Source organism: Sinocyclocheilus grahami, unplaced genomic scaffold (genome assembly GCF_001515645.1).
Source record: "Sinocyclocheilus grahami isolate Dianchi unplaced genomic scaffold, SAMN03320097.WGS_v1.1 scaffold151.1, whole genome shotgun sequence".
Taxonomy (NCBI): domain Eukaryota; kingdom Metazoa; phylum Chordata; class Actinopteri; order Cypriniformes; family Cyprinidae; genus Sinocyclocheilus; species Sinocyclocheilus grahami.
Window position 1 is genome coordinate 1,011,379 of NW_015505330.1, and position 26,994 is coordinate 1,038,372.

Sequence of the window (26,994 nt, forward strand, 5' to 3'; positions counted from 1 at the left end):
GGGGTGGGGGGGGGGGAATAAATAAATTATTATTATTATGGCTCACCACTCCAATAAATCAATCTGAGAAAGAAATGAAATGGGGAGTGACATAATCGTACCAACAATATGTCTAACGTATTTATACTCCAATATGCCTCACATATTTCAACCTCATTAAACAAACCCTCCAATAAGAATAGAGGATATATTTAAGCCCATAAATAATATATCAAAAATGGATCCCACCTTCTGTGAAATATGACATCTCTGCTATAAGAAGCACAGGTTAACAATCTAATGATACATATTCAAGTATAACCCTATGCCATATGATTATACTTGAATAGGGCTTTATCCATTAACAATTTTAAGACACATATGTGACCCTGGACCACAAAACCAGTCATAAGTAGCACAGGTATATTTGTAGCACAATACATTGTATGGGTCAAAATTATTATTTTATGCCAAAAATCACAAGGATATTAAGTAAGGATCATGTTCCGTGAAGATATTTTGTAAATTTCCTATCATAAATATATCAAAACTTAATTTTTGATTAGTAATATGCATTGCTAAGGATTTAATTTGGACAATTTTAAAGGCGATTTTTTTTTTTTTTTTTTTTGCAACCTCAACTTCCAGATTTTCAAATAGTTGTATCTCAGCCAAATATTGTCCTATCCTAACAAACCATACATCAATGGAAATCTCAATTTTAAAAAATTTACCCTTATGACTGGTTTTGTGGTCCAGGGTCACATAGTTGCACTCATAGAGGTTTTATAGACCACTGCTGGTGGGCTTACCGTTTGAAGCAGTGGCAGGCGGTAATAACCCACTGCAGGTCGAGGATGGCACCCCCGCAGGCTGGCATATCTGAGTACTGCAGGGAAACCTGCCACGGCCATGAATGCGCCCATGCCTCCTGCCCACCTATAATCCGGCTCTCCTCCTCATCCTTCTCTGGGATAAACGCACGTATGCCAGCCTGGTCTGGAACACAGTGCGAGTAATCATATGTGCAAGCCAGCAGATGAAGAACGCATATGAGCTCAGCCTTACCATAACATCCATTGCCAAAGATGCAGTTTGTCTCAGCTGAAGCGTTCACATTAGGATTCTCTTCAGCATCTTAAAATAAATATTACGTTATATATAGTAGGAAATCCATGAGCAAACCAAGTTATTCACATTTTGGGTAACATTATTTCATCATAACGACCAGCGTTAGAGACCAGAGTCTCACCAGGGTCAGCTTTGGTCCAATTAAGAGAGAGTATAAAAAGAAATAAACACGTTTTACACATGTTCACAAATATGTTATTAAAAATGCGAGGAGAAGCGAAATAATACAAAGACAACAACACGAAAAGCAAATACAATCCCTCAACACCTGGCGCAATTAGCGTTTAATTAAGAGTGTTGCAGTTCGGAGTTTCACCACTAGAGGCCAGCAAAGATCCAAGCTACACTAGAACTACTGTGGCTTGAAATCGTTAATTACTTTCATGTTTTGCACGACAAATCTTCCATCACTGTAAAAATCTGTCGATATTATATTTATAATGTACTGTTGAAAATACGTGCAGATATTCAAAGCGAGTCCGGCTACAATCACACGGTTTAAAACTTGCTTTGGTTAAACTACGCATAACGAACAATGTTTTTATTACAACAGAATGTGTCTCATATGCAAAAGCCAACCATAGGCATACTGTATCATTCATGCAGACAACTCAATTTAAAACAAGTCACTATAGTACTTGCCTACTTCAGCTTCAGTTGCATCTTTTCATTATGAAACCGTTATATTTCCAGATTTAAAAATCTTTTTACATATTCACATTTTTTTTGTGTATTCTCAATAAACATGGGGTTTCAGAGCACCACTAAAAGCAATATTTACACTTGTAACATGTTTACATATGAAAAAGCTGTTTGACTTGTTCAATATCATGCAGGATTCTCCCACGTACCAATGTCTGAGATTAAAAAATATTGTTAGGTTAGATGATGTGTCTCATATGCAAAAGCCAACCATAGGCATACTGTATCATTCATGCAGACAACTCAATTTAAAACAAGTCACTATAGTACTTGCCTACTTCAGCTTCAGTTGCATCTTTTCATTATGAAACCGTTATATTTCCAGATTTAAAAATCTTTTTACATATTCACATTTTTTTTGTGTATTCTCAATAAACATGGGGTTTCAGAGCACCACTAAAAGCAATATTTACACATGAAAAAGCTGTTTGACTTGTTCAATATCATGCAGGATTCTCCCACGTACCAATGTCTGAGATTAAAAAATATTGTTAGGTTAGATTAAATCAAATGTGAATAATATTAATATTGCAAAGTCAGTTGAAGGAGAGACTGTGTTGCTAAATCCGTTTCTATATCAGATCTGTGTGTATTTCAATGATGATTTTAAAACAGTGGGATGTATGCCGAATTACAGAACAATGCATTTCTGTGTGTATGAGTACTTTAACACCTGGCCTTGGACAGCTATTTTGATAAAAAGTGATTGCAAACATAATTGCCCACCCAGAGCAATATCAACATCTCCAAACACAACAACACATTCACTGGTATTGGATAATATTTATTAAATAATCATACATTACTTCACATTGGTTTCTGCTATGACATGTTTAGCACGGCTGCTGCTTCTGCCGAATTCAAGAATTGTTCTTGATAACAGTTCCTATGGCAACGAAATGTAAGTGCAAAGATTATGGTGTAATCAATAGTACCGGCCACCCAAAATATGACTAAAATCCACTTAATGACTATCTAGTTCAAGGATATGTCATTAGGTATGATATTCGTAATTCCAATTTAAAGAGACTTCAGTATTATAGCTTATGAGGATAAAAATGATATGTAATTCACTGCACAGGTCAATATGCCTTTAGTCCAAGATACATTCCACAATATTGATGCATGTACAAGATAGACGAGATCGAATTAAAGCACACGATGAATGACTCTGTCATTTTTTCCTTCATTTAAAAATCATCATGTGAAAAAAACAAAACAAAATACAAGCAGACCACCCACAACAGATCAGCCGTGCTCATGGAACACAGTAGACAGCTAGTCATATTTGATAACTCGCAGCGTTTGTCTGAAATGCTTTCTGAGGTTTTGCAATCAGCGAAGCGTAACGGAGCCGCAGTGTTCGAGGGGAACGGCTCCGAAAAAAAATCCCTCTCAGAGATGGTGCCTCTGCTCCGATTCAAACAAGAACAACAAACGCTCAAATAGTGCTTGGGACGACACGTGGGGAAAAAATGATGAGAACTTGTGAAATATGTTGCTGTGAGATACTGCAGTGATGTGTTGAGGTCAATGGTATCTGCGTGGTCCAGCCCTGGATGTAGAGGCTAAAACATTCAGTCTTTTGGATTAGTTCAATCCGAGAGGCTCTCTGTAAACTCTGGAGGGGAAGGAAGCGGTCATTAATCATCTCCTGAGTCCAAACCGTAGTTTGCATGTCTTAGTTCGCCCCCTCTCTTCACACTTCTGTCTCTCGGCTGCTTGTCCTTCATCATTTGGCCGATAGTTCAGGTCACGCTTTCCTCTAGGCCCCTTGGAGTTTTTTCTCTAGTCTGTCCAGCTTAGCCAGGTTTTCCTTCAGCAGTTTGGAGCCGGGTGAGAGGAGAAGAGCTCTTTGGTAGTACGTTCGTGCTGCTGCATAATCTCCCTAAAAAAAATTTAAGAAAAAATTAAATAGCGCACAACAGTTCAGGTTACAATGGCGTGAGGAAATGTCCCGGTCATATTTCATCTAATCAAAAGGAATAAATAAGAATTGAAATATGCATAGTGAGAGTTTTGATCATACTTTACAATAAGGATTGCATTTTTTAACACAAGTTTCTGTAAATATACTTCTAAAGAATTAATCATTCTTAGTTAATGATAAATACAACATTTACTATTACACTAGTAAAATCAAAAGTTGTTAATATTATTTAATGGACCTGAGCTGACGATGATTAGGAAAGTATTAGGAAAGATTACAAATGTTTTGCTCATTCATGTTACTTCATGTTAGTTATTGTATTGACCTATGATAACTAGTAGGATGTGTCGAAAAAGTATCACCATAATTTTATTAAAAATTAAGCACATTCCCTCCAAATTCTCATTATTAAAAAATCTCTCATTATTCTTGTAATGCAGTAATAAAACTCGTTATTTTTTTTGTAAATTTAGAATAATTTTAATTTTTTAATGGTTTTAACAAAATGTGACTAAATTATTCATATTTGAGCATTATTTTTACGCTTTAAATTATAAATGCGTGAAATAATTTATAATTTATGAATTTAAATAAACTATAAATGTATGCTTAATTATAATTAAAAGATACAAATTATGTTATGAAATTTTGTAACTCAAGAAAATGTATCTGATTTTAAAAGATTTTTATATAAAATGAGAGTAGAGATTCAATTTATTTATTTGTACAATTTTTGTTTTCGTGTTTTACATATTTTTATACAGCTTATTAATTATTTAATATTTAACTTTTAATTATTAGCATTATTTTATTTTACTTAAAAAATTTTTTTATTTAGTATTTAATTTGTATTACTAGGTATCATAAAATGCAATTATTATTATTTATTATTCATATTAATGTGAATACATTATTATATTAATATAATGTATTATTATGTCTTCCTTCACATTACAGAAATAGTAATTAATTTTACAAGCTACTGAGAACACATTATCACAAAAATAATGTCACAATTATTTATGGTCCTATATTAATATATGTTGTTTTTTTATAATACATCATTGTGTTTTCCTTCACATTACAGTAATAGGAATTTGTTTACAAGCTTCTGAGAATATATTATCTTGAAAATAATGTCACAATTATTTATGGTCCTAACGAAAGGCTTCAGTTTCTGAATGCAAACTATTTCTTTCTTTGAGCAGAACAAAGTTTTCATCAGCCCTCAAAATTCAGCCCTCATACCTTGATATGCTGAATGCCGCCCATATTCATCCAGGCTTGTGATTGGTCAGGTTTGAGCTCAACAGCAAGCTTGTAGCTCTGGAAACATTAGATCAAGACATGACATTTTATATACAGGATATGTAGCCAATGATGATTTCAACAGCAGTAAACCACCAGCGAGATTCAACCTTTTATAACAGTTTTGGCCTGTGTAAGAAACACGATCCATTCAAGATAAAAAAAAAAAAGCACTGGAGGCGCATTTAACAGTCTGGCTCTACCGCAGATGTGGTTTTGAAATACCGCAAAAAGCCTTTTTGTTATAACTGAGCTTTGAACTGGATAGCAGAATGATGTAAACCTGAGACCAGCCTGTTCTCGTCTGTCCTTTTGTGGTCTAAATAAAAGTGGAAGCACAGGCCAAATATTAGCGGGAGACCTGGAATGAGTCCAGGATCGAAGAACGCAGTCTGGACTGTCTATATTTGGAGATGAAAGAAGGTGGGTGATGTTCCTTTGACAGTTTCAGGGCACCGGCAAGGAACAGTGTGAACTGTGAAGGTGAGAGAAGCAGCAAGCAGCAGAGAGCACAATTATCCAACATTTAGTCTCATGACTATCAATCAGCAAAACTGATCCATATTCCACCTCATTCTGACTGAGATTTAAACAGGAAGAGGCCTGACTGACATGTCAAACAACCAATCACAGTCTTTTGTGTTTATTTCTCAACACTGTAAAAACATCTTATAATTATTTTAATGTATTGAAAATGCAGTTCAAAAACTTTTTTTAAAAATTCAGAACCCCCCCCCCCCAGTTTTTACATATTAACATTATTTTTTTCCTTTAAAAAAAAAAATACACACACACACAATTGAGAATACAATTTCACTAAAAGGAGTCTAATTATTGTATGAAATGCAATACAGTTTTTTACAGTTGTGCTTTAGATATTCATTTTGATATATTACATAATAATTTTTAAATAGTGTATATTTAATTTTATTTAAATAATAAAAAATATAATAATATAATTTATTATTCATGTTGATATGTTTAAATCATGTTTCATTATTTACAGGATTTTTTAAAAAATAAGTTATTGAGTATAAATGGTCATAAAAAATATTTACGGTCCTAAGTTAAGGCTTTATTTTCTTTATGGGAATATTTATTTCTGAAAAATACTATGCTTTTCATAGAAGTTAAAAAGTAAATCAATCAATTCGAAAAACAAAAAATAAGCCTCAAATATTATGCTTCTCAGAGGACTGTTAAAAACCTGTATGTCTTTACTCTTGGATTTTGTAGAAATCCAGACAATCAAATTTGAGCTTTCCATTTGGGTAAAGCTCTTGCAATTTTTGTGTGCGATATGCATCAGTCGGTCCGTGAACTGTCTATAGGCAAGCTAAGATATAGTAAACAAGAATGTGAAGAAAGGGAATATTAGAAGAGCTCTTCGCTCACACTGACAGCTGCAGGTGAAGTTACCTGGAAGGCTTGATCAAGCTCGTTCATCTCTCTGAGCTGGTTGCCCATTGAGAAGTGCAGCTCTGCCCTCACCGCAGGGTCTGACGGCTCCTGCTGCAGTGCTGCCTTCAATGCATCCAATGCCTGAAACACACACACACACACACATTAATCTGAACTTCTTTTTCCTGAGTTTCTTTGTCTCTCAGGAGGCATAGAGATTTCTCTTTGAGGCAGAGAACCGCTAAACTGAGTAATAAAGTAATGAGTAAAGGCATGAGTAATAAAAAGAAATTACATGCAATTTATTCTAGTCTAGGACGCCTCACTGAGATGCAATAAAATGTTCTTTGAACTGCCGAATTCAGTGGCGAAACTGGACACAGGCAAAATTAAGATCCGGGATTAACTGATTCACAGCAACAAATGAGATGAAAAAACCTTGTGTTTGTGTTTTCCATTTTAGTACGGGGGTAATAAAAGAGAGTGCGCATGAATTGACGAGCACAAAGACATGTACACGCACCTCAGTGTGGTTGCCTTGTTTGCTGTAGATGGCAGACAACAAGCGGTAACATTCAATGCAGTTGCTGGTCTTTGAAATGATGCCCAGGGTCATTTTCTCGGCCTCCGCAGAGCGACCTGCCATGGCTAAAACCTGCGCCTGTGGAGACAACGAGATGGGAAGAGACAAAACGAGTTATAAAAAGGAAAGAGGGAATGAAAGAGCAAACCAGAAAGGAACCCGAGAGGTCCCGGCCTCTGTATGTGAATCACAGTGAAGGGTCTGTGGAGACTCAATTAAGCTGACGTTCTGCGCTTTGAAACACTCCAAGCAAACCGTTTTCAAAGACCAATGCCAATGCTGACAATTAAAGGGATAGTTCACCCAAAAATGAAAAATTGCTGTTAATTTACTCACCCTCAGGCCATCCAAGATGTAGCTTTTTTGTCAGTAGAACAGTAAAGAAGCTGAAACCCGTGGTCCTTGGTGATTCATAAACTCAAAGTCAGCGGCTGCACGTTTTTTTTTTTTTGGGATCAACTTTTTATTGTCTTTCAAACATAAACAAAATAACATAATTGGAACAAACAGTTAGGGAAGAAGGAATAACAGACATATAGCCAATAATTTGACAGTCGGATAGGAAAGAAAGAAAATAAATAAATAAATAAATAATTAATAAGCAAAAAACAAAAATGTTACATTATATAATCATCATTCCTTAACATAATCCAATAAATTGGAAGAAAAACATTAATAGTCCCAGTTTTGGCCTTATTTACTGCCGTAAACCAGTGAACAACATTCTATTTTGTATTAAACTTGCACAGAAGTCAGAGAGCGGCTGCCCATTTTTGAGAATAATAAAAAAAAAGCATATTAAGGAACACAAAATTAATACCTGTGGCTCCTGACGATGTATTGAGGTCTTATGAAGCAAAATGATCGCTCTGTGCAAGAAACTGAACATTATTTACTACATTATTACCTGTAATCCATAGCCTCAGGCAGTGGGGAAATCTGATTCTTTTTCTGTAAACTGGTTCATTTGAACAGTTCGTTTCTATTAACTGGTTCAGTTCATTAGTTCATTTACGTAATCATACAATGACGTAATGTATACATAATTGAGTTATTAAAGCACCCAACAATGATGTGAAAGGTGGATGTTTTGCATGTCTAAAGCATAAAAAAGCGAATAAACTAGCCTTCAGTTCACCTTTTTACATAAAAAAAACTCAAAACTCCGGACCATTTGCCTGAGGCTTCGGATTAATGATGTTCTAAATAATGTTCAGTTTCTTGCACGGACTGATTGTTACGCTTCATGAGCCCTCAACATATCGTCAAGAGCCTTGGGTATTAATTTTGTGTTCCTTGATATCCTTTTTTTTCATTCTCAAAAACTTTAATTCTGCTGACTTGCATTTTCTGAACCACCAAGGACCACAGTTTCAGCTAAAAAACTGTTCTACTCAAGAAAAAAAAGTCACCTACATCTTGGATGGCCTGAGGGTGAGTAAATTAACAGCAAATTTCATTTTTGAGTGAATTATCCCTTTAAAACGATATCAAACCTAAACATACCTGGTTGAATTGAGAAAAAAAACCGAGAAAGGAAATGTTGGGATATTTTTTAGGCTAAAAAGTGACTAATCTCACCAGGGCGAGCCAGATATCAGTACTGTCGGGCTGAAGTGTGGCAGCCTCTCTGTAAACCTCCAGTGCCTCCTCGTATCTACCAGTGTTGTAGTATAAAGCCCCAAGAGGGGTCAGGATATCCACTTTACGAACCACTTGCAGTGCTCTGTGAGACACGCACAAACACACACACCCACCTTAGCTGTGCAAGCTGGATACACCGTTTAGACTATTCGGTTTCATTTGATCTCATCTTACCTTTTGTACCATAGCTCCGCCTCTTTATTGTCATTGGACGAGCGAAGAAGACGACCCAGGTTCACCATGGCAACATAGTGAGATGGCTTGAGACGCACCGCTTCCTGGTAATGAAAGGCTGCACGATCCCCATGACCTAAAACGGAGACAGGTATGTAGGTTGTGTATAATATGTGGTTGACATGAAGCATGTAACATAACACATGTTTAGGGCCCTATAATTTCCATGATGTGGAAAATGTGGATGGAATCATGGAATCCAGTCATAAAAATGGAATTTACTCTATAACGCGAGTAATGTCACAGAATTTGCCAAATTTTGGGATGGATAAATCAAGAGTAGGTCAGTACACTTAAATGAAGATGCGACATGGACTAGTGTCTGTGAATATTAAGCAGCAAAATACTATTTAAATATGAATCTTGCATGTTCTGCGTGTCTCGGTGTGAATGAATGGCGTAGATGCACGGTTTTGTTTACTACACACATACTGAAGCGCGTGAGGCTTGCGGTGTTTTCAGCCTCTGCCGCCTCAAAATATGAACACATGAACATAATCTGTAGAACTGCTCTGAGAGTCAACTTCATGAGCATTTTTATCATCATATCATATACAAACAGAAACCTAAAGGTCTTCACAGCAGCCCGTCAAACTAGCATCATGGCAGAGTTGATCTAGTTTAAAGAGTTCTAGAAGTTTCTTACCGGTGTCCACCAGGAACACGCCGTAGTTGTTATGGAGGTCAGAACTGTCAGGGCAGTTCTCAATTCCCTTGGTATAAATTTCATTTGCTTCTTTTGAATGTCCCTACACAAAAATGAGGGACAAAAATAAGTATATAAAATGTGGCCTTTATTAGGTATTGCAAAAAAACTGACCAAAAAAATCACTTTGTATGTGTATGATTTACTAAAACGAGCACAAATGACAGAGAGGACGACCTGGTCAGCATACAGAGAGGCCAGGCTGGAGTACGCATCAGCAAAATGGGGACCGAAACGAATCGATTCCTTCAACATCCTCTCCGCCTCTTCCTCCTTCCCCTGAGACCTGCATAACAATATCACCATCATCCTCTTCCTCATACACACAGACACAGTGGCTGCGTCCGAAACTGAAGGCAGCAGCACAAAAAACATGAAATTACTTCTGTGAACCACGACATCAAATGCTATTTTTATCCTTTCCAGCATTCGGTTGTACCTGGGTGCGTTCCAACCTTGGCATATGGCACACAAAAGCAGCATTCTCAGATTTCCGACACAAGTAATATTGCAATAGCGTTTGTGTATTTACTTCAGAAGGCTACCAAATTGTGTATTTACTTCAGACGTTTGTGTATTTTATGGAAGCTTGTTTCCACCACCGAATAAAAGGTAATTGCAAGTTTTCATCTCACAATTCTTACCTTTTTTCTCACAATTACAAGTTTACGTCTCACAATTCTGATGTTTTCTCAGAATTGTGAGTTTATCACACAATCCTGACTTTATACCAATAAATAAAGCCAGTTATAAAGTCAGAATTGTGAGATATAAACTTGCAATTGCAAGAAAATAGTATTTTTTCTTCAGAATTGTCTTGGTCAGAATTGTGAGTTTATATCCCGCATATATAATTTGCTGAGAAAAAAGTCATAATTGTGAGATTAAAAAGTCATAATTACCTTTTTAGTTTTTATTCAGTGGCGGAAACATTCCTCCATAGTAGTATTTACTTCAGAAAGTTATCAATTTGTGCCTTTACTTCAGAAGGTTACCAATTTGTTACTTCAGAAGGTAAGGAATTGATGTATTTACTTTAGAAGGTTGCCCAGGTTGAAGAGAGCTCTGTTGTGTTGAGGGTTAATATCCAGCGCTCTCCTGTAATAAACTTCAGCCTCCTCTGCCTGGTGAGTCAGGGTGCCCAGATTATTCAGAGCACTGGCATGTCGAGGGTACAGTCTATCCAAAAACACAGAGGCAATTTACGGATTTACATAATCAAACGAAAGCACTGATTCTTAACCAAAAGTATGAAGCAAACTGGGGTATTAAGGTGTATTTTGGCAATTGGAAATGCTCCATCAGCAGACAAAACCATTCAGTGTCAAATTGTTCTCATGCCCACATACACACACTTACCTGAGGGCTGTTTTATAGTGGTAAATGGCTTCTTGGTTTCGTCCCCTGTCCTTCAGGAAGTTGGCATAGTTGTAATGAACTTTAGCATTGTGAGGTAAAGTTTGAATGCCAGACCTGAGAATGAAGAAAACAGATCAGGACCCAGATGGCACAGAGAAAGAAAAAGCTTATCAGTTTGAAAGGATAAAAATCTAAAGAATGCAACACTTCACGCAAAGTTACATTAAAAATATTTAAAATACCCAGGGTTATCATAGTTACTAAAGCTAAAACTACATAAAAAGCTTTTCTCTCTCTCATTGACATTTAGTTTAAATTATCTTACTAATTATGTACTAATTCAAATTAAAAAAGAAATAAAAAATAATAAAAATTATACTGACATATTTTAAAAAAACCAAAACTAATACAAATGACAAAACACAACAAAATTACAAAAACCTTAACTAAAATTTAAATGAAAACAGATAATATATATATATATATAAAAAATTGAAATACATGCAAAATGTAATAAATTATATATTTTCATTAAAAACTACTAACAATTACTATAATAACCACCAGGGTTATTATAGTTAACTAAAAGTATATTAAAAAAATGAGTTACTTACTGAAATTAAATGAAAAAATATTTAAAAACCTTATTCTCATTTCAGTTAGTTTACAAGCCAATTTTCATTTAGTTTACCTTGATGTGATAAAATAACTAAAACAAAAATTCAAGAAAAATATATAGACATATTTAAATGACAAAACTACAAAAACTTTAACTAAAATTAAAAAGAAAGAAAAAAAACGAAAAATGAAAATTTATGAAAATATACAATCTGTTTTCATTTTAATTTTAGTTAAAGTTTTGTGTGTACACACACACACACACACACACACACACGTATAATTCAAAATATTTATTAAAACAATATTAGTATATCAATGATACTAAAAATCACACCGAAAATAGTCAAATATACAAACAAAAAATCTCAGCCAGGCCCTCTTCAATTGATAATCCAGTTAGTCAACCACCTAAATCAACACTGACCAGCTAGAAACTAGCTACCATGTTACAAAACCCAGCCTTCATCTTCATAAACTGGTTTATTCTGGATCTTACAGCAGGAAGTGAATATGAACATTCACACACCCACACACCTGAACAGGGCTTCTCTGGAGAGCCAGATCTCATTCTGTTGGACGGTCTTCCAGGAGAAGAGGAGGAGGACCACCAGCATGGACACCGTTAGCGCGGCTGCTCCCCACCGACTGACCACTGAATACAGTCTGTTCAGCCCGTGCACCACCAGAACACAGTAACCCATACTGGACAGACACAAAGAGAGTGTTATGGAAAAATCCTTTGTAATGTGAGCAACACTGTATAGATGGATGAATTAGAGCAGTTTTGGAAAAGTCCACAGGTAATGTACTGTAGAGAGTATTGTGGGTGGAAAATGGCATATTTCAAACTATGATGCCTTTCAGCATTTAATGTTCACTCATGTATTTAATGTTATTTCAGACAGCTAAAGAACCATTTTCCTAGGTGGACATCTAACTCACGAAAAATAGCAATAATATACCCTTTAAAAATATTACGTCTATGCAAGACTTTAATTAAATATTAAAAATGACAAATGACTTGTGTTAAAAATCAAACAACTCTTAGGAAAGTATCTACAATATGTGACCCTGAAGCACAAAACCAGTCATAAGGGTACATTTTTTGAAATTGAGATTTATAGCTGAATAAATAAGCTTTCCATTGATGTATGGTTTGTATACAATGTACTGTTGGCTATTGCTACAACTATACCTGTGTTACTTATGACTGGTTTTGTGCTCCAGAGTCACATATCATTCATGTGTGTAGCATAAATGCTGAATGACAAAACATGCAATGACAAGTAAAACTAAAAGGTATATAGGAGTGATTTTTTACCACAAAAAAAATTTGAAAAAAAAATCGAAAAAAAAAATCTCATGAAATAAAATAACTACAATTAAATGAATTGATTTTAATGAATTAGTAAGTAAATAGTCAAAATTACAGAAGAAATGTAAAAGTTTAAGAATCAGATTATACAAAAACATAAATACTAAATATATTATAGGATAATAAATATTGTATAAATATCAGAAATTATTGTTGTTTAAATTATGATATTTTTTGTTTAGTTTTATTATTTTATTTTATTTTTTGCAGTGTGGATTGGTTATTATTATCAAACACTAAATATTGTGCTAATTATTGTAACCCTGGTATGATCCACCAGGTAAGAATCAAGGCAAAAGCATTTAAAATTGCAAACACAAACACAAAATCAGACACATCTGTGAATTATATTTGTTGACTTGAGTGCATATTTGAAGGTAATCATGAGAAGGACAAAACGCCCTTCAATCCTTTAGCCACAGGAAAGGGGCCGATCCTATTCCACATCTCACACTGTTTATTTTCAGACACTGGTGTCACTGTTGACACGGTCAAAAACAGCTCAAGTCAAACACAATTACATGAATCCTCCACACAGAGAATATTACGTACTAGTGTTGAAAAAGACTGTTGAAGGGAAAAAATTTGTTATATCAAATAGCATATTCCCTGGGAATATCTGTTTCATGTTTTTTGTTGATACTTATTCAGTGTTTCTGGGGTTTAATTTGGATTCAATATCCTTCCAATCTCATTTTCTTTCTTTGTCTCTCTGCTTTGCTTCACAGAAAGCGACACCTCCCTTTCCCGTCAACACCCACTCCTCAAAAACAGAACATATGAGGAATCCTGCGGCTTCACACACACACTTTGACTGCTTCCCACACACACTCACACACTTCTGAAACATGTGGTACATTCACAGCTCAAATGAATTTGTCGAGTAACTTGAACAAGACTTTTACTGAAGAACATGTGAATGTGTTTGCCTGTTTAAAACCTGCATCCACAATGCTAAAGCATTATTTTTGGTAGCTAAAATATTCAGTATTGCAATGCTCTATGATTTTTTGGTCTCTAGATATGGTTCAGATTCTTCCTTTTATACAACTCTATAAGATTGTTTTGCATAATGAAAATTCAGGATGAATACAGGACAAATTTTAATACTTGCCTAAGTAAACTAATTAAATAAGTTTAATATTTAATACTTAAGAGTATTTAGTTTGGAAGAAGAAAAACATATTTTATAAAGAAATTATTATTATAATTGTTTTGCAATGTAACAATTTTCCCTCCCAGTTCTCAATACTGTATGGCATTTTGTCACTTGCTCACCAAAGGATCCTCTGCAGTGAATGGGTGCCGTCAGAATGAGAGTCCAAACAGCTGATAAAAGCATCACAATAATCCAAAAGAAATTCACATGACTCCAGTTCATCAGTTAAATGTCTTGTGAAGTGAAAAACTGCTCGTCAATAAGATGTTTTTAACTTCAAACGGTTGCTTCTGGCTAAAATATGAAATAAAAAAATAAAATATTGTCTTTCTGAATCAGGAGAGAAATATGCACAGATAAAGCACTGTTTACAAGTGAAAACAGTCCAAAACAGTTCTAAACAAATGTGTTGGTGGATTTTAATATGAGAGGACAACATCAACTTCATACTGGAGGAAGCATTATTATGGATTACAAACTTATATTTTAGCCAGAAGCAACAGTTTAAAGTTAAAATGTCTTAATGATAGATTTGTTTCTTACAAACACGCAGCTTTTCACTTCACAAGACGTTAATTGATGGACTGGAGGTGTGTGGATGACTTGTGGATTTTTATCAGCTGTTTGGACTCTCATTCTGATGGCACCCATTCACTGCAGAGGATCTATTTGGTGAGTAAATAATGTAATACTAAATTTCTCCACGTGTTCTGATGAAAAACAAACTCAGGGTGAGTAAATTTTTAGCTAACATTCATTTTTGGGTAAACTATTCCGTTATTTCTCTTAAAGTCACAATGACAAAAGTCCTTAATGATCCTAATTTCTTTATGCAAAAACAGATTAATTTGAGGTAAATTATAACATTTTTATGAGACCAACTATGAGCAATAGTAACTGTGATGTTCCCCTTATATTTTTACTGCACAGACACAATTAAAGTGAATCAGAGCCTGAGAGCAACTCACATTCCTCTCATAGCTTTTCACTGATGTGTGTGTGGCTGCATGTGTATATAAATGATTTGGCCTCTGAGCCGCAGTGCCGCCCTCACGTGCCTGACTACGGGTATTAACAAAGACAGTTCTACTAATATTTACCCAACATGCATAGAGAAGTACCGCCTAAACACCAAGATAAGTGCCCATCTGATCCTAACACAGGCCATTAAATTCACTGAGCAGAACAAACCACTCATTACTCATAACTAAGTGTACTCAGGGATGAAATGCTGTGTGTACTTGTATTTATGTGTATGTATGTGGGCGTTTGTCAGGTCACCGCTACTCCGAGCTAATAAGATAATTTTTGAACAACCTCTATTAAATGCCTTGCCTCATTGTTCAAATTTCTGTTTAATCTCGACAGTTTAGATAAATACAAACACATACACACACATTTATAACAGATCAGTGGTGCATTATGGGAAGCTGGGCTCAAGACAGATTATGTACTGTTATCAGTGGTGTGTTATCCCCACAGCGGGATGAAGGAGAATGAGGGAGAAAAAAATGGAAGTTAAATTTGTAATGCTTTATAAAAAAAAAGTCAAATGAAGAGCAAGGAATGTTTTCAAAGGACATTTTCTCAGGCCGTCACAATATATTTTTACGGGCACATCCGCACACACACACACACACAAACCTGGGCATGTAGAGAACTCTTTCCGCCACCACAAATCCCACGCGGAAGAACAGATTACTGGCTGGGATGAAGGGAAAGACCAGGAACAGCAGGCCCACCAACACCTCCTTTCCTTTCATCTTCTACACAAAGAGAGAGACGACGCAAAAGTGAGACAGATTGAGAGAGAGACCAGAGGCTGTTTGCTGTTAGAGAAACCAAAAGTTTTCTACATTTCCTGCAGACAATGTCAGTGGAGCTTGCCTATGCAAAATCTGCAGCCACACTGTTATTTTGTTGCTAGAGCATTGTTATGATACTCTGAAAGTTTTTTTTTTATGGTGGTCAAGAAAGCTCAACCTGGTACAACTAAACAAAACATGTGCAAATACAAAAAACACCAGCAAATTAAGAAAACATCTTCATCAGCACAACAACATGTGCTGCAAATACTCACAGCGGAAATGTTTCAAGGGGACCCCAACAAGTTGTGAAAGCAAGTTAGCCAGCTTACATAACTCTTCACAGTTAATGGTGTATTTCATCAGATTATTTATGCTAACAATACCCAAAAGACTAAGAAATTATTGACCAACCAAACGATAAAGGTCATTGACAACACCATTAACGAGTAGACATTGAACAATAAGCATATCCCAGCCAGATTCGTAACTTGTTGGGGTCCCCTTGAAACACTTCCGTTGTGGTCTGTGCTATTTGCAGCATGTTTATGTATTTGGTTGTGAGAATTTGTAGTGCATTTGCATTGTGAGAACTTGCAGCACATTTTTATATTTGGTTGCATTGTGAGTATCTGCAGCATGTTTCTGTAATTTGTTGTTGTGAGTATTTGCAGCGCTATTCTCTATTTGGTTGTTGTGAGTATTTTCAACACGTTTCTGTACTCGGTTGCATTGTGAGTATCTGCAGCACGTTTCTGTATTTGGTTGTTATGAGAATTTTCAGCACGTTTGCATTTGGTTGCATTGTGAGTATCTGCAGCATGTTTGTGCAAATGTTTGTTGTGAGTATTTGCAGCGTATTTCTGTATTTGGTTATTGTGAGTATTTGCAGCACATTTCTGTATTTGGTTGTTGTGAGTATTTGCAATGCTTTTCTGTATTTGGTTGCGTTGTGAGTATTTACATTTACATTTAGTCATTTAGTAGACGCTTTTATCCAAAGCGACTTACAAATGAGAACAATGGAAGCAATCAAAATCAACAAATGATATGCAAGTGCTATAACAAGTCTCAGTTAGCTTAACGCAATACACGTAGCAAGTTTTTTTTTATTATATAATAAATAAAAAGAAGACCGATAGAATGGAAAACAAAGAGCAAGCTAGTGTTAGAGGCCTTTTATGCTTTTGTTAATTGTATAATAAATAAAAAGAAAACAAATAAATAGAATACAAAAAGATTTGAAAAGCTAGTGTTAGTTTAAAAAGGAAAAGAAAACAAGCAGTAAATGAATAGAGTGCAAGTCTAAAAGGGACAAGTTTTTTTTAAAGAATATAATTAGAATAGAGAGTGCTAGAGTTAGAGGGTCAAATAAAGATGGAAGAGATGTGTTTTTTAGCCGATTCTTGAAGATGGCTAAGGACTCAGCTGCTCGGATTAAGTTGGGCAAGTCATTCCACCAGGAGGGAACATTTAATTTAAAAGTCTGTGAAAGTGATTTTGTGCCTCTTTGGGATGGCACAATAAAGCGACGTTCACTTGCAGAACACAAGTTTCTAGAGGGCACATAAGTCTGAAGTAATGAATTTAGGTAAAAGGGTGCAGAGCCAGTGGTGGTTTTGTAGGCAAACATTAATGCCTTGAATTTTATGCGAGCAGCTTTTTGTAGCCAGTGCAAATTGATAAACAGGTGTGAGACGTGCATTCTTTTCAGCTCATTAAAAATTAATCTTGGTGCCACGTTCTGGATTAATTGTAAAGGTTTGATGGAACTGGCTGGAAGACCTGCCAAGAGAGCATTGCAATAGTCCAGCCTGGACAGAACAAGAGCTTGAACAAGGAGTTGTGAAGCATGTTCCGAAAGAAATGGCCTGATGATCTTGATGTTGAATAAAGCAAATCTGCAGGACCGGGCAGTTTTAGCACTGTGGTCTGAGAAAGTAAGCTGATCATCAATCATGACTCCAAGGTTTCTGGCTGTTTTTGAAGGAGTTATGGTTGATGTGCCTAACTGGATGGGAAAATTGTGATGAAACAATGGGTTTGATGGAACTACAAGCAGTTCTGTCTTGGAAAGGTTGAGTTGAAGGGGATAGTCCTTTATTCAGCAAGAAATGTCTGTTAGACAAGCTGAGATGCGAGCAGCTATCGTCAGATCACCAGGATGGAATGAGAGGTAGAGTTGAGTGTCATCAGCATAGCAGTGATATGAAAAGCCATGTTTCTGAATGACAGAACCTAGTGATGCCATGTAGACAGAGAACAGTAGTGGTCCAAGAACTGAGCCCTGAGGCACCCCAGTAGTTAGATGTTGCGACTTGGACACCTCACCTCTCCAAGATACCTTGAAGGACCTATCTGAGAGGTAAAACTCAAACCCCTGGAGTGCAGTTCCTGAGCTGCCCTTTGCCAATAGGGTTGACAGGAGGATCTGGTGGTTAACCGTGTAAAAAGCAGCGGACAGATCCAGCAAGATAAGTATTGAAGATTTGGAATCCGCTCTTGCCAGTCTTAGTGTTGAATGTCCACTTCTGAAACCAGACTGGTTGCTGTCCAGGGGGTTGTTCAGTGTGAGAAAGGCAGAGACTTGGTTGAACACAGCTCGTTTAAGTGTTTTTGCATTGAACAGAAGAAGGGAAACCGGTCTGTAGTTCTCTAAAAGAGATGGGTTAAGGGTGGGTTTCTTAAGTAGTGAGGTTATATGAGCAGAGCCGATCCTCCCTATACACAAAGTATGCAAGCTGCGTAGGGCCCCAGACACACCAGGGGCCCCCTTGCTCTCAAAGATGATTTAATTTTAGTTTTGTTTTTGAATTTGGTCAGCGGTTATGGATAGGGCTGGGAAAAATAAATCGATGCATCGCGAATCGAGAAATTATTCTGCATCGATTCTGAGATTTTCAGAATGCATCGCGATTCTTTCTTCGATTCTGAGCTTAGTTTTGAACAGCAGATGGCACGGCATGCTTTAGAAACAGCCGTACTCTGCTTGTTTCCAAATCCTTACACACACTTGAACCTAAAATAATTCATAAAATTCGAAAAGGTTGAAGCGAATTTCAAGGGTGTTCACAATGGGCTGTTTACATTAATCTCACATCATAAAAGCATTCTGAGCAGAGATGAAATTACAGACTCAGCCAAACACACAAGCGCTCTTTAGCACTCTTCTTCATGAACATTTGAGTGTGCGGATAAAAACTAGTTAAGAGCGCCATCTGCTGTTAAAATCTAAGCTCAGAATCGATTCCAGAGGAATCGCGATGCATTCTGAAAATCTCAGAATCGATCCAGGAATCGATTCTGCATCGATTTATTGTCCCAGTCCTAGTTATGGAAACATGTATGTTCATTTCTTTCAATGCGGTGCGCTGTTGTCCGAGCCACGGAAGAGACAGTTTCTCAAGCACTTTCCGTGAGCACGATTCGAGACAGAGTGAACACGGACAAAGGCGTTTCATTCATTCATAAATCGTCCATCGTGAGTGGTAAGATGTGCTTGACAGATTGTGGTGTGGAAAATTGTGCACTGATGGTTTTAATTTTATTAATGAAGAATGTGGCAAAGTCGTCAGCTGTTAGAGTTGATGAAGGAGGGGGAGGAGGAGGAGGACAAAGGAGCGAGGAAAATGTTTTAAAGAGCATGCAAGAGTTAGACGAATTGTTAATTTTGTTATGATAGTATGTCCTTTTATCAGTGGAGACATTAGCAGAGAAGGAAGAGAGGAGTGACTGATACACATTAAGGTCAGTAGGATTTTTTATATCAGCAGCCCTGAGCTTAGAACGATGTTCGCGGAGAACATCAGACAGCCAAGGGGCAGAACGGGTGGTACGGGCTGGCCTGGAAGGCAAGAGGCTGACAGTGTCTAAACAAGAGTGCAGCAGAAAGTATCAGTAACACTGTTAGCATCAAGAGATGCTAACTTTTTAGGGGGAGGAAGCAAAGATAAAACCATAGCAGATAGCCGGGAGGGTGAGAGTGAGCATAGGTTACATTGAAAGATGACATGTGAAGGGGTATGTGTTGTGTCAAGAACCATGCTGAGTGAGGAGGTAGTGATCCGAGGTGTGCAGTGGAGTAACCAGCACATGATCAGTGGAGCAGTGACGTGTGTAAATAAGGTCCAGTTGGTTGCCTGATTTGTGAGTAGCCGTAGTTAACACTCTCGAAATCAAAAGAGGCAAGCCGAGTGTGGAAGTGTGCAGCCTGAGGTTTATCTAGGTGGATGTTGAAGTCTCCAAGCATAACTAGGAGAGTACCATCCTCAGGAAAGGTTGAGAGCAGCACATCCACATACAGTATTTGCAGCACATTTCTTTATTTGGTTGTATTGTGAGTATTTGCCGCGTGTTTCTGTATTTGGTTGTTGTGAGTATCTGCAGTCTGTTTCTGTATTTGGTCGTTGTGAGTATCTAGAGCGTGTTTGTGTAAATCATTGTGAGTATTTGCGGTGTGTTTCTGTATTTGGTTGTTGTGAATATTTGCAGCACATTTCTATAATTGGTTGTTGTGAATATCTGCAGCAAGTTTTTGTATGTGGTTGTTGTATTTGCAGTGCATTTCTGTATTTGGTTGTTGTGAGTATTTGCAGCACGTGCTCTCAAAATGAAGATGTTTGTTTTTTGTATTTGCATGTGTTTTCTATGGTATTCTGAGTGTTTTTTAACGGTGTTATGCTATGAGGTTGTTAGGATGTTACTATGAGGTTGCAATGTTTTTTCTGAGTGGTTAACTGGGTTGCTATGAGTTTGCTATGGTATTCTGGGTGAAATGTATAGAAATGAAAAACACAAACATAAAGAACACACACACATACACACACACACACACAAAACATACTTCATACATGACTGACACGTTGTTTACTGTCTGGGCAATATTTCCACTACTAAGATGGTCTTTTCTACACTGCTAGTTTGCATGTGTTTTCTATGGTATTCTGAGTGTTTTTTAACGGTGTTGGTATGAGGTTGTTAGGATGTTACTATGAGGTTGCAATGTTTTTTCTGAGTGGTTAACTGGGTTGCTATGAGTTTGCTATGGTATTCTGGGTGAAATGTATAGAAATGAAAAACACAAACATAAAGAACACACACACACACACACACAAAACATACTTCATACATGACTGAAACGTTGTTTACTGTCTGGGCAATATTTCCACTACTAAGATGGTCTTTTCTACACTGCTATTGAGCTCCCATTCCTTTATTACTGTTATTTGAGTGTGTATATCCTTGAAATATGAGCTAGAGTTGTTTCTATTGATGTATAAGTTCATTAAATATGACAGTAGAAGAATAAAGGGTCGATACAGAGATATGAAATGTAAGGTAGAACAAGAGAGGTTGGGGGGATGAAATCATAACTGTATCATGCTCGGTTTACTTTCAATAGGTTGATATGCTGATAATAAACGATAAAACCGAAGCCACTGTCTGGAGGTTCACTCTCATATCCACAGACAGGATATGAATGTTTTAATATTGATTTCTGTCTTCCAGTCCATCAGAAACTTTAATTAACTTCAGATTCAGCAACAAATGAGCAGACATGCAATGACTGTCAAGAAATAAACAAAAGCTTGTATAGAAATGTGCTGATATCATTCACGGCCACAAATCATTACTATCGACTTGCTCTCGGGCCTTCGTGTGTTTTTGTGTGTTTTGAATGAGATAATTAGCCTAGTAAACATTCCTGCGGAGACAGATTGGAAAGTCATTAGGGTGAATCATTGGCACACAGCTCCACGCGGCCTGCCAAAAAACGCACATGATAAAGGCGTGGCCAAGCATGGTCATGTGGCTATGGGAATATTTCAGTGACAGGGGAAGCTAAACATTTTAATTTCAAGTTTCTGGTGTCAAATAGGATGTTGTTTAGGTTCAAAAGTGTAAAATAACACTGACTACTAGCCGCCGGGTTTATACCACCTCAGATGACCTCAACCAGATTGGCAAGTCGTATGACAAGGAATGATATAAATTTTTCTGGTAATATACAGGCCATTTTGTAGTGTTATTAATTTACTATATATTCAGTTTTCATTTAAGTTTTAGTAATTTTGATGAACCAAACAAATAAAAATGACAATAGCATCTAAACAAAATGAATAAAACTTAAATGAAAACTATATATATATATATATAAATATGAAAACCTATATTCAGTTATGAAAAACTATATTCAGTTTTCATTTAAGTTTTAGTCATGTGTATGTATACATACATATATATATATATACACACACACACACTGCCGTTCAAAAGTTTGGGATCAGTAAGATTTTTTTTATGTTTTTTAATGGAGTCTCTTGTGCTCATCAAGGCTGTATTTATTTGATCAAAAATATAGAAAAAAAACTGTAATATTGTGAGATATTATTTCAATTTCTGATATTGATTATTTTATTTGTTTGGTTCATTCTATTAGTTTTTTATATTTCACTTCAGCTTAATTTATATTTAACTACTGTATATTTTTTGTAATTTTAGTACTTTAACTTTATTTACTTCAGTATCAACATTTCTAATTTGCATTTAAGAGAGAGAGAGAGAGAGAAAGAAAATTATTAAATATATTTATCTGTCTATCTATGTATTTGTACAATTAGGTACAGAAAATCCATTTGATTTCTGTGTTCATAATTACAAACAGAAATGGAAAGCAATGCAAACACAGGCAGAGAGAGACGCAAAACCAGACAACACTCATATACACAGAGCCTAAAAGCTTATGTTTTTCTGGGAAATATTAGAGCTAAAGCTGGGTCATGAGAATGATGATAGCTTTGGCATTATCCTTTTCGCCAGTTGCCATCTGTTGTCATGGCAGCACAAACAGAGGTCATCCGCAGCCTGTCCCAAAATGTCACTGGGCCAAACTCCATTCAGTGGCCCTCTATAGACTAACACCTCTCTCGCAGCTTTGCGCTTTCATTCTGCTTCTTCCCCTCAGTCCTTCGTTTATTCCTTTCACCTTGGCTTTTTTCAGTCCTTCAGTTCCTTTCTATCATTATTCTCCTCCCTGATAGTTTTGTGAAAATACAAGATGCTATAAATAGTCCTTAATATAAAAAAACAAGGTCCAAAATGAGGTTGAAAAGTCTGAGGGCACTAATGAAAATTCTTCTATATTTGCATTTTTGAAATTGAATGCACATTTTTATTTAATATTACAATTTGATTGAAAATTCATATATTTTGTTCATGTGCCTAGCATGGTTTGAGAATGATTTAAAGAGCTTCAATGAAAGCAAGAACATCTCACTGTCTCTACAAAGGAGTCACATGATCATGACAGATTTGCTTGATAAATTTGATCACTGACTAGTGTTATTATAGTATTACTAATATACTATTTAGCTAATTAGCTTAAATTTTGTTAATGAGCTCAAATAGTTTTAGTTTACAATAACAACACTGTTGGTCACAAAAAGTGCACAATATATCAATATGTTACATATGTCATAATGTTTCTTTATCGTAAAATGTTCTAAAACCAGTTTCTTTCCAGGTTTAAATCCCTTGTGGACTTTTGGACCCTAGTGTATACAGAACAAGTTTGGACTGGAGGATCATTTCACTTGTGAAACATTCATAGACTATGAAATCTGAGATTGCTGTCTCTATAAACTGAATGAGAAAACCAGGTTTTTGTGAATGTTTCATCGGTGGCCGAAGCTCTCAAGGCCTCAAAACCTTGAATGCTTTGCTATTTTCTTAAATGTTTTTTTCTTGCACATGGGCTTTTTTGGGTAAATCGCTAAATAGAAAAAATCTGAACAAAAGATTCAAACCTGCATGTACTGTACCACGAACACACCACCCATTATGTCAACTTACGGCCAACACATAACAAATTAAAAATATTGGTGTATTTGAGACTAATGAACAAATAAACACGCATTATTTAGGCATATTAAAAAGTTTTAAAGTGCTTAACGAAGGTCTTTGACTGCAACGGCAAAGTTTTCAAATGCCTGAAGATACTCTTTGACTGAAATGGTGTGCAGGACTATTTTTTCCAGTGTCTTTGATGCTAAAATCACATTCATATGCCATATGAAAATGATATAGAGATGAGCAGAAATAAATGCCTGAAGAACTGATAAAAAAGAAAGCATCTCACTTCATGCACAATGTGTACATTAGCTCACGGCAAACATCTGCTTCATGCGAGCGTTTGCACTCATTTACACAATCGCTGCTATTTTTCAAGGGTTGCCATGGCGATGAGTCGCAAAGAATTGCATTGGGAGAGAAGAACGATACAGAACAGCGGGGTGTGAGACAGCACGAGCGAAGGCTTTTATGTCTATCGAAACGAGAAAGCTACGTTTACGTGTGTGTTTTTCATAAATGATGACAGAACGAATCTGTGGAGACGCGGTTCCTGCGGTTGTCTTGACATGTGTGTGTATGTGTGTGCGCGCTCACCTGTAGGCATGTAACACAGTTCAGGATCAGTGCCAGCATGACGAGAGCCAAAGCCAGGGAAGCAATATTCCGTCCATCCCACAGAGACTCCACTAACGGAATGCTGCCCACCTGTCAATCACAGCTCAAGCAATCATTAAACATTCCATGAAATCTTGCAACTACTGTGTGTTTATGTTGATGTCATTTACCTGCCAGTCGTAGCAAAGCACTATGGGAGCCAGTAGAAGCCAGGCATTGAAGGCGAGCAGGTAGCAGTATGTAAGAAACCTAAATTGATAGCAAAGAATATAGCATTTAATTTATTAAAAATGAATAAATACAAAGTATAAGCCTTGTGCTGTGCTTTACCTAATTTGGTGTTCCCTGTAAAAAATGGCCAGACTTTTAAAACTGCTCATAAATCTCTCATCATGCTATAGTATCACCAAATATTGGATTCAATTCAGTTGGTTTTGTATTACTTTCAGGAACTGATTGTTTGTAGGCCTCATTGATCTGAGCTCATGCATCTCAGTTTTTGAGTGAATATTGCCAAAATGATCCACATATGCGTTATCCACGAGGTGCGTAAGCTCAGATCAATGAATCCTATGATCAATCAGTTCCAAAAAGACATACAAAACTTGTGCTAACTGAAATAAAACAAGTTAAAGAAAAGAATGAACAAATATTTGGTAATAATATAACAAAACGAGAAATTTAGCACAAATAACAAATGTGATAGAAATGTACAACTTTTGCCTCAGTAAACTCCTAATTTGCTGCTTATTAATAGTTAGTAAGCTAGTTGTTAAGTTTAGGTACTGGGTAGGATTAGGGATGTAGAATATGGTCATGCAGAATATGTGCTTTAAGTACTAATAAACAGCCAATATGTTAATATAATTGGTCCCTATACTAAAGTGCTACCCAATTTTGTGTAGGCTTGTCACCGTGTGAGCAAAGTCATTATGTTTTAGTCCAATGTGTTAACATTAATTAGAATTTTCAGGAGAAAGAATGTCCTCTCCTGATCAAAACAACCAGAACACAACATGAGGGTTAAAATAGTTATAAAACGTTTTTTTTTTACAATGAATGTGAAGGCTGAAGTCGCCATCATAATGCTAAAATGATCTGGGTGGTTGCCAGGGTGTTGCTATCGTGTTTTGGACAGTTTCTTCCTGACTTAAGTAAAATCGAATCCCAAACATGTCATAACATTAGTATTTTAAGAAACTGTTAAGAATTGTTATGCATCCACATAAAATATTCATGGTCCTTTGGCAATTATAGAAGTCATGCACACATAAAAATACTTTAGTAATATGAGTAAAACAACAGTTCTACAGTTGTAGTGCAGTTCGGTGTAGTGCATACAGTCTTCAGTGGATGAGAACATATTTCTCTGTTAACTGTTTTAAGACGAAGATGTGATGATGACAGAACGAATCTGTGGAGACGCGGTTCCTGCGGTTGTCTTGACATGTGTGTGTATGTGTGTGCGCGCTCACCTGTAGGCATGTAACACAGTTCAGGATCAGTGCCAGCATGACGAGAGCCAAAGCCAGGGAAGCAATATTCCGTCCATCCCACAGAGACTCCACTAACGGAATGCTGCCCACCTGTCAATCACAGCTCAAGCAATCATTAAACATTCCATGAAATCTTGCAACTACTGTGTGTTTATGTTGATGTCATTTACCTGCCAGTCGTAGCAAAGCACTATGGGAGCCAGTAGAAGCCAGGCATTGAAGGCGAGCAGGTAGCAGTATGTAAGAAACCTAAATTGATAGCAAAGAATATAGCATTTAATTTATTAAAAATGAATAAATACAAAGTATAAGCCTTGTGCTGTGCTTTACCTAATTTGGTGTTCCCTGTAAAAAATGGCCAGACTTTTAAAACTGCTCATAAATCTCTCATCATGCTATAGTATCACCAAATATTGGATTCAATTCAGTTGGTTTTGTATTACTTTCAGGAACTGATTGTTTGTAGGCCTCATTGATCTGAGCTCATGCATCTCAGTTTTTGAGTGAATATTGCCAAAATGATCCACATATGCGTTATCCACGAGGTGCGTAAGCTCAGATCAATGAATCCTATGATCAATCAGTTCCAAAAAGACATACAAAACTTGTGCTAACTGAAATAAAACAAGTTAAAGAAAAGAATGAACAAATATTTGGTAATAATATAACAAAACGAGAAATTTAGCACAAATAACAAATGTGATAGAAATGTACAACTTTTGCCTCAGTAAACTCCTAATTTGCTGCTTATTAATAGTTAGTAAGCTAGTTGTTAAGTTTAGGTACTGGGTAGGATTAGGGATGTAGAATATGGTCATGCAGAATATGTGCTTTAAGTACTAATAAACAGCCAATATGTTAATATAATTGGTCCCTATACTAAAGTGCTACCCAATTTTGTGTAGGCTTGTCACCGTGTGAGCAAAGTCATTATGTTTTAGTCCAATGTGTTAACATTAATTAGAATTTTCAGGAGAAAGAATGTCCTCTCCTGATCAAAACAACCAGAACACAACATGAGGGTTAAAATAGTTATAAAATGTTTTTTTTTTACAATGAATGTGAAGGCTGAAGTCGCCATCATAATGCTAAAAT

General features: G+C 36.3%; 2 protein-coding genes across 2 annotated transcripts in view; both read right to left on the reverse strand.

Moving 5' to 3' along the window:
- Window positions 1-1,414, reverse strand: part of ovch1 (ovochymase 1) — a 5,457-nt gene extending 4,043 nt beyond the window's left edge. The window contains exons 1-3 of the mRNA XM_016281675.1: window positions 1,232-1,414; window positions 1,048-1,116; window positions 792-978 (exon numbers count right to left, since the gene is read on the reverse strand). Of these exons, the coding sequence (XP_016137161.1) occupies window positions 792-978; window positions 1,048-1,116; window positions 1,232-1,292 (317 nt within the window). The 5' untranslated portion in view covers window positions 1,293-1,414. The remainder of the gene's footprint in view (window positions 1-791; window positions 979-1,047; window positions 1,117-1,231) is intronic.
- Window positions 1,415-2,583: 1,169 nt separating this feature from the next.
- Window positions 2,584-26,994, reverse strand: part of LOC107592224 (transmembrane and TPR repeat-containing protein 1-like) — a 58,520-nt gene continuing 34,109 nt past the window's right edge. The window contains exons 9-20 of the mRNA XM_016281638.1: window positions 15,777-15,898; window positions 12,133-12,300; window positions 10,978-11,091; window positions 10,654-10,797; window positions 9,796-9,904; window positions 9,559-9,661; window positions 8,853-8,988; window positions 8,616-8,760; window positions 6,975-7,112; window positions 6,470-6,592; window positions 4,991-5,068; window positions 2,584-3,700 (exon numbers count right to left, since the gene is read on the reverse strand). Coding sequence (XP_016137124.1) covers window positions 3,578-3,700; window positions 4,991-5,068; window positions 6,470-6,592; window positions 6,975-7,112; window positions 8,616-8,760; window positions 8,853-8,988; window positions 9,559-9,661; window positions 9,796-9,904; window positions 10,654-10,797; window positions 10,978-11,091; window positions 12,133-12,300; window positions 15,777-15,898 — 1,503 coding nt within the window. The 3' untranslated portion in view covers window positions 2,584-3,577. The remainder of the gene's footprint in view (window positions 3,701-4,990; window positions 5,069-6,469; window positions 6,593-6,974; window positions 7,113-8,615; window positions 8,761-8,852; window positions 8,989-9,558; window positions 9,662-9,795; window positions 9,905-10,653; window positions 10,798-10,977; window positions 11,092-12,132; window positions 12,301-15,776; window positions 15,899-26,994) is intronic.